Source organism: Charadrius vociferus, unplaced genomic scaffold (assembly GCF_000708025.1).
Source record: "Charadrius vociferus isolate BGI_N301 unplaced genomic scaffold, ASM70802v2 scaffold67, whole genome shotgun sequence".
In the NCBI taxonomy this organism is placed as follows: Eukaryota; Metazoa; Chordata; class Aves; order Charadriiformes; family Charadriidae; genus Charadrius; species Charadrius vociferus.
The window spans coordinates 2,545,879-2,554,358 of NW_009649485.1; the positions used below are offsets into that span (position 1 = coordinate 2,545,879).

General features: G+C 36.2%; 1 protein-coding gene across 1 annotated transcript in view; it reads right to left on the reverse strand.

Moving 5' to 3' along the window:
* The window catches only part of PPARG (peroxisome proliferator-activated receptor gamma), a 24,870-nt gene extending 23,994 nt beyond the window's left edge, over positions 1-876 (reverse strand). Inside the window, exon 1 of the mRNA XM_009889930.1 lies at positions 651-876. Within this exon, the coding sequence (XP_009888232.1) occupies positions 651-876 (226 nt within the window). The remainder of the gene's footprint in view (positions 1-650) is intronic.
* Positions 877-8,480: the final 7,604 nt, after the last annotated feature.

Below are 8,480 nucleotides of genomic sequence, written 5' to 3' on the forward strand. Positions count from 1 at the left end.
TCCTTTCTTAAAAGGAGAGTTCTGTTTTCTTTTTTTTTTTTTTACTGTAACTGGCAAACCAGCAGTGTTTTTCATAGTATATAAATAACACTAGCCCATGAAGCTCCAAGGTTATGCCAGCATTAGGAACACTGATGAAAGCTATGCCAATGTTGTTACTCAGATGTAGCCAGTATTTCTACTCCATCAGTTGCTTAGGCCATTTAGAATTTAAAAGCTACGCATATTAATAATTAAGATACTATGTATGCTGGGGCATTTTTTAATATCCAGGACATTTATTTTGCATTGTATGCATAGAGCTTCAAAGGACAATTCACATGCAAGATACATGAATAGGAGACTGGAGGTTTCAGAAACAAATGGTGGGGTTCATGTGTCTAATAGAGGTGTTTAATGTAATTTTAGATATTTTATGATACCTTGCCTAATCTCCAACCGCTGCTCTGGAAGGGTGAAGGACTGCTATGTGTATTCTATATTTTCTATCTGCCCTGCAAGAATATCTTGTGGACATCTCTGATGACACAGGATACCTGCATTTGGCACCTGAATACTTCTAAATCCTTATGCTGATAGTACACTTTCCAGAGAATGAAGCAAATATAAACATGAAGGAAATATAAAAAGAAATAAAATTAAAAGCATACTTTGGCAATCCTGGAGCTTGATATCATATTTATAATCAATGCTTGTCTGATCAGTTCTTGCAAGAGGAATATCTTCATAGTGCGGTGAAGAAATGCTTGAAAAATCGACAGTGGTAAATGGCTTTATGTCAAAGGAATGCGTATGGTCATCCATTGCAGACAGATCCACCGGACTAATTCCAAAATTAATGGGCCAAAACGGCATTTCTGTGTCAACCATTGTCATCCCTGAAAACAAAAAAAGAAACAGACATTTTAAAAGAAGCTAGTTATCTTTGTAACGAGTTCGGGCCTGAGCTGAGGTCCAATTGTCTCGTGTCCAAAGGGCTGAGATGCAAACTCATAATGAAGCGTAGGTTTTAGGGGAATGTTTAGGCCCCATCTATCATTTGGCTTGAGTTTGTCACCATATAATGCTTTAGGCTGTACAATAACATTGCACAGGTAACACTGTGCAGCTAACCCAGCTTCAAGGTGCTTCTTAGGAAGGCTCTGATGTCTCATGTTGCAAGAGCAAATGAGATTTTCTGGCACCCAGGGCTCAGGCTAACCTTAGAACAGAATAGCTGTCTTCAGTATGCTACTGGACTGAACTGATCTGATCTGTAGGCAGCAGAGACAGCTAGTGGGCTGTCACAACAAAGGTTAGATGAAGGATTGACAAAAATAACCATCTAACTAATTATGAATGGCCAGATGAAATCCAATTGCATTTTGATAGTATATTTTATAGAACATTTAAGTGCTTTAGTATGCATGCAAGTCATTAAAAAAACCAAGCCAATGATGCGAAATTAAAGCAGCATAACTGGAAAAAAAAAACCCATACCTTTTTTTTTTAAAAAAAACAGACAGATAACACTGACTTTAACTGCATCTCTCAATAGTACACAGATGAATAGAACTAGAAGTCTTCCACAATTAATATTTTGGTTTTGCACATTCTAATCATCATTTTTCCCAAGTGCCTGAAAATCTTAAAGATTTTTATATTAACAAAAAGAAAAGTTGGTATTAAATAGTGGTGTCTTTCCTCCAAATAACCAGAAATATTTGAAATCTTTACTCATTCAAGTATGTGAAAAGTTTTATCCCAGAGTCTTAAACCCAAGGCTCAAGGAAATTTAATTTATGACTTTTCAAATTCTGTATGTATTTACGTAGATCTTGAAAGTAGTAAACAAAAAAAGCTTCAATCTGCAAAAAACTTCAGCAAATCGAGTGAATTTAGATTGAGATCTAAAGTGTTTTTCTGAGTCCTCTTCTGACAGTTAGCTGAACCAAAATCCTTGATTTAGACATATATCAACTATGAAAGAGTCTGTAACAGCAAGCGTAAAACACTTACTGTTTTGTAACTAGGGTCTGTCTTTAATTTTCCATGATTTATAAAAAGAACATTCTAATCTAAAAATAGAAGAGATATTACGGAACTAAAATAACTTGGTCACTTTGGCCACTTAATTTGGACTTTAGACCCAATCAAGTAAGTACCCTTTAACCCCTAGATAACAGGAACTTTGATTTGATCTACTTTGAATCAAAACACTGTCACACTGCCGAAACTGTTGTTGCAAAATGAATATAATGGGACAGACCTGCTCTATAATTTTGGCATCATCCTGTGTTCTGACAGGCCTACAGGTAAGTAAAATGGTGACTGTCCTGCCCATCAACTATGCTGAGGTGCTAAGGTAGTAACGGCTAGAAACAGTTACAGTTCTCAATCTTTCCTCAGGAAAGTCACCACCATTCTTCCACCCTTTAGGACTCACAGTACAACCCTTTAGTTCTTCCACCTTGAACATTGACAACAAAGGTTGTGAGATATTTTTCTTATTCTTAAATTTCAGATAAGAAATTCTCCCTGCAGTGGGAACAAAAGAGATGCTACTGTATCCCACGCTGCGCAACACACATGTTGCTCCTAGTAGAACAAAAGGGGAACCTATAGCTCTTTCATACTGCCACTCCTATTACTACATGCCTGATAAAGTAGAGCTCTGTGAAGCAAACAGTTTAAGGGTGAACTCTTGGCAAGGTTAGCTTAATGGTCAGCCAGCCGTCTACCTTCCCAAAGGCTTCAGCCCTTGGATGGGATATACCAGACTCGTATTATCCTTAATGAAAGCAAGATCTGCCTACGAGTAAACAACAGAATTTCTAACATCCACAAGTGAAACTTATCTGGTGAAAGTACATTAGAGGTTGTCCGAGTAGTTTGGTGTTATATAGTATCTCCTAAATAGCCAGTTTTTCTGTAAGCATGAAGTGCAAATCCCTAGCCATCAACGCTGGGAACTGTCTTCCTTAAGTAGATTTCCAAATAAAGCAATAAAAAAATAGACTCCTTCTTAAGAGTCCATTTTTGTAATTAACCAGACACACCCTTAAAAAAATAAAATAAAACCAACAGACATCTAAGATTTAAACATTGGCTAATATTCCTTTAAGCAAGTGACATTGAGAATTACACCCACTTTGTATCTGGAGGGCTGCCTAAAGGGTGAAGAAGGGTGCGTACAGGCACGGTCCCAGTTATAGCCCAAGTTCATCCGGTGGAGCCCATAGGACTCACTATGCGCAGGTGCACCCATGAGGTTACTGTGTGGCCAAGAACCAAGTGCAGGCAACCATGTCATCAGAAGGCAGGAGGACGCGTACTGACAGCTGCCCTTGCACAGACACCTCCCAGCTCTAGAGAAGCGGCTGAAGATGCTTGAGTACACGCTTCAAGGGAAGTGCAAGCTTAAGTCACTCATTGAATAGAGATATACATAATTGCCACTGATCTCAATTTTTGTATTACACACAAAGCAGATGTTAAAATTAAACAGTTTTCCTGCATCATCTATAAAAACTCCATTAAAATATTCTCATAATCTTGAGGTGTTATCATTTTGTATTTTCAATTTAAAAGGCTTCGGTTTGCAAACCACTGTGAGCTGAACAGCAAGTTAAAGCTAGTCGGTATTTCACTTTGTCACACAGCGCATGACTGTGATGTTTTGGAGAATTTGATTATGCATAATGTAACTAATTCTATGAAACTCCTGAATCATTATAACACTGTGTATATTAAGTTCACGATATAAGGATATACCACAGCTTAGAAAGACTCAGATAAGCGTGTAAGTCCAGAGGTCTGGCTTGCGAGGCACAAACTCCAAAATCTAAGAGGGTATAGTAATTCCTTAACAGGTATTTTCTGGTTTCACAGTCAGCACAGCTAACTTGTTTCAGCAAAGTCTACCAGTAGTGCCAGAGCAGTTTCATGGGAAAATAGGTATTTCTACCCTAAAACTGTGATGGTTTAGATTTTTATTAAGTTTTAGAAGAAGCAAAATAAAAATAAATAAATAAAACGTCCCATATCTTTTATTTTAACAATCGCTTAACATGAGGGACCGTGTTCCATGCATGCTGCTTTTTTCTTACTAATTGGTTTTTTTTTTTTTTCCTGTGCATCTGTTCACATCACATACACATTGCGTATGCTGGGAATAGAGGGAATAAAAAAGCCAAGATTACACTAAAGAGAAAAACAGGGAATTGTGGGTGCACCTATCAGCTACTGGGGGTCACAAAGTAATTCCATTTTATGCTACTCATATTTCTGGTCTAAGGTAATAAAATCTGGAATCAACAGCCATTTACAATTCTTTGAGCAAAAGCCTATAAACTCCACCCCTTCCAGAGGTTAACATCCCCTGACTAGTAATACCAGTTCTTCTGAACAACAGGCAACTAAAAAGGCGTTGCTAAAACCTTCCACTACAAAAAATGTCTACTTTTAGTTTCAAAAGATTGTTGTCTATAGTATAATTTCGTCTGAGATGTCCACAAAGGTACCTAGCAATGACACTATACATATACACTCACACTTCAGTCTGTATATCTGAATTCTTCTGTTAAAGCATGAGGTTCTGCTACGTTTAAATGCCTTAAAAAGACAGGATTTACTCAACACAAAAAAAGTTTTAGATGTACATATTTATTTAATTTAATTTCCACTTCCAGTCTTGCATGAACTTAAGAGGGCTCCTGAACACAGAACATTTAAGCTAACCACAGCTGAGAAACCTTTTGCCTCTCAGGTCTCACAGTTAAGGACAGTACATCTCTTCTGAGGGCTGTAATATTCTCGCACAACAGCACCACCAGACAGGACACAATGGCTGTTTATATGCATATGTGTCTATGTGGGGAGAAATGGAGAACGTGTGGCTTCTACCTAATCTTGGCTTTCCTCATTGCTGTGAAAAATAAAGCAAATTCTGCACTTTCCCAGCTGCAAGGACTTTATTTCTACTACTTCATGTGACATCTGTGCAAAAAGGTGGTAAAGGATTATTTTCTTACTATATTTCATGACAACAAAAGGACTAAAATATTTGACTTTCTCTCATCATGTGCAGATTTCTGATTTGTTTGGAAAAAAAAAAAAAAGCAGCAACATGACCTGCTATACAGATATACCAATCAATAGCTGTTTTTCAAAGACGCCAGTAAATTCAAAGTTGCTAAAGGAATCTTGAAGATGTCAGTGTAATAGATTCTGTACTCTAAGAATATCTATGCTTCCTTTCTCTATTTCTGGATAACAAGATGCATATTTTTTTAATGGCATTTCTTTATGCAACAAAACAGCTAGGCACCAATGATCCCATATTCATATTGTTCATAAACATTTCTGAATTATGAGAATTTTCAGGTTTGCTCAGGTTTTGGATATAAAAATCAAAGCATTTTGTTACAGTTTTAAAGTTTGAATCTTCAGATATGACTGCTAAGTCTTAGTGAAATGATGGCTATCCTGTTCAATTTAATAAAATTCGTTATTACACTGGAAGCAAAATGAATTTTACTGCTCAGTTTTAACTTATATTATAAATACTAAAATATTTTTACGTACTAGTTTTATTCTTGCATTATTGAAAACTAAAATGTGAAAACAGTTCCTATGTTTAATAATTAGTTTACAAATACTTCTATTTTGCATGTAGCTACACTTGGTTTCTGCTGTGTATTTTGTCTTTTTTCCTCCCCATAAAAGATGAATGCCAACACTTCCCTCTGTGGTCTTCTCATGGCTTTTTAAAAAAGAACCAAACCCACCAAAACATCCAAAGCATAAGTCCAATCAACAGACTGCTCCCGGATTCTTTCATGAAAATCACACACGCTCATATGAGATCCAGGTAATAAAAACATAACTAACGTTGGCTAAAAAGATTTTCATGTGTAAAAATCATTCTCAGCCAGGAAAAGACTACGCAGAATAGTAGCAGAGGTGTTATTCACATAAAGTCAGGTGAACGTGCTCTAACAGTTAATCACAAAAGGTACAGAAGTGAAAGAGAGAATGCTGTTGAGATAACATTAAGCACTGAGATATGAAACTAGTTGTTATAACTCCCTTTACTTGTGTTTAATCTCATGTAGCCAACTGCTAACTATTATCTACAAGGAAGTAAAAGAAGGCACATAAACTCATCTGTACACTTCTGTATTGACTATCAGCCATAGTGACAGCTTACAGTTAGTTAATCTAGTACCAATTGTGAGAACTATCATATCATTAAATTACTTCACTCAGTAGCAATTACAAATTGAATGGATTTCCAGTTCCTAAGAAAGTTATTCAGTGCATTTTATATATTAGGAAAACATAAAATATAACATAAGAGATTACCGTGGTATGAAAAACATCTTGGATCACAAGCTACTCTTTACCATAAACACTACCTGTGCTCAGTTAACCTGAAAGGCCTGTTGCACTACATTCTAGACATGCTCTTTCCAGACAAAACTACCAAAATATGACCCTAGAGGTATTTAATGAAGCAACCAGAACATCCTCACCTCATACAAGTCACAGAAAATCAGAAGGGAAAAAAAGTAGTTAAAGACTCCCAGCTTTGAAATGTTACTAAAATCAAGGCAATGGTGTAATTTTACTACATGGACAGGTATAAAGATGGACAAATATATACATGATGTAATCTATTGGGTTTTGTTGTGTTTTTTTTCTTTTAATTAAACATATTTCATGGAATAGTTTGAATTTTAGCTCATGTAGACACGTGTCAGAGTTTGTCAAGTAAACTCATATGCAAGTACTGCAGAACTTAATGGGACTTCTGCAAATTAATTTACTTGAAGCACGCTGAGATCATGTCTGAAATAATGTTATATATAAGTTGGTTAAGATCATACAACCATTCCTAGCTTTTAAGAAAAATTTAGAGATGGTGAAGGGTCAGCTTGATATCCCCATATATTTAATTTATTTATCTACTCAAGACGAATAATAAAATGTTTTATGTGTGCCCTGCAAAAATACATCTACCCTAAATGATGGGACCCCATCCACTGAATTAAAGACCTTTATTGATCTTTTAGAAGAGAACGCTACAAAAGGACTATAAGAAGAGAAAGGATAGTCTTGTGATGAAACAATTGCATCCCCCTTTCAATAGCTCAGTTCTTTCTTTGCCTCTGACACAGAAATTCTATGTGGCAACAGACAAGTAGTTCAAGCCAACAGTTTCATCAGTGCTGTTTTCAGGTCCTAAATGTGAGGCATAGGCTCTGGTGATACATTGTGTTCAGAAAGTGATTAACTGGTGTCTCTGGAAGGTGTAGACAGTCATCAATTCTAGTAAGACTTGGAAAAATGGTATCACTTTGTCCTATTCATTGTTCTTCTGGTTATTTAGAGAAAATTGCCTCATCTTACTGCATTTACTTGTTCCTGGAGAAAAAAAAGATACTACTGTTTAGACTTCTGTCTCAGTTCACTACTTGTCCAGTGAAAGAATATTATCTTCCTCCCCCTCCCATCTCTGTGTTATCATTAAAACGGAAATCTTCTTCAGCAGCGACTCTACACATTTTTAATATTTGTGATTATGTCCGAGTACAATGAGGCTTTAAGCTTAGTTTAAGCCTTTAGGCGATCTTCTTCAGTCATGAAAATGATCTATTTTTCATTCATAGTATCTGACATTATAACATATATCTAGTAGACAACATTCGCATAAAATAAAGCTAATTTGGTTTTGGATAAACCAAAATATGTGCATTTTTATATTGCAAACAACGACTAAAGCTCTTGGACATAGTCCAATACATTAAAACAACTACTGTGTGGTCTGCAGGTTCTTAAATCTAACAACCGCTCGATAATGTAGGACCCCTACGACTTCATGTCCTGTTGCTGCAGAGTCAGCAGAGGGAGCACAACGTAACTAAAAAACCCCCTCCTTCCAAGAACTCTGCTGACACAATCAGTGATGCTCTTAAACAAACAAACAAGCAAAAAAGTACATAAAAACCGCCTTGTTGGATGATACCCCCAATTCAGTGTTTGACAAAAATCACAAAGGATTTTTTTGCCAAACTCATTAAGCTTCAAACTGCAGCAAGAAAAACAAAGTAGCAGCAAAAAGCTACGAAGACTTGCTTTAAAAATCTGATTATAGAATTTTTTATTGTTATGTTTGCATCACCAAGAAGCAGAGAAAAAAAAAGGATTTTTTCTTTTTATCTGTGGACATTCAAAACATTGGTATAATTCAGGGCAGAAATCGTTTCATTTATGTGATGATGCGTACACTGAACAGCAATATATTGGTAGGACTTAAAATGGTTATCCAAAGCAGCCTTTTTCCAAGCAAATTACACGTCAGAAACCACTGTGATTGTGGGAAAAGGACCCAGGCTTACTTAGGCAACTGATGGAATAAGTATTGAAAAATTTTTGTATTGTAAATTCAAACTGTTTTTGAAAACCCAGTATTGCCTTTTAGCATTCCTACCCTAGAA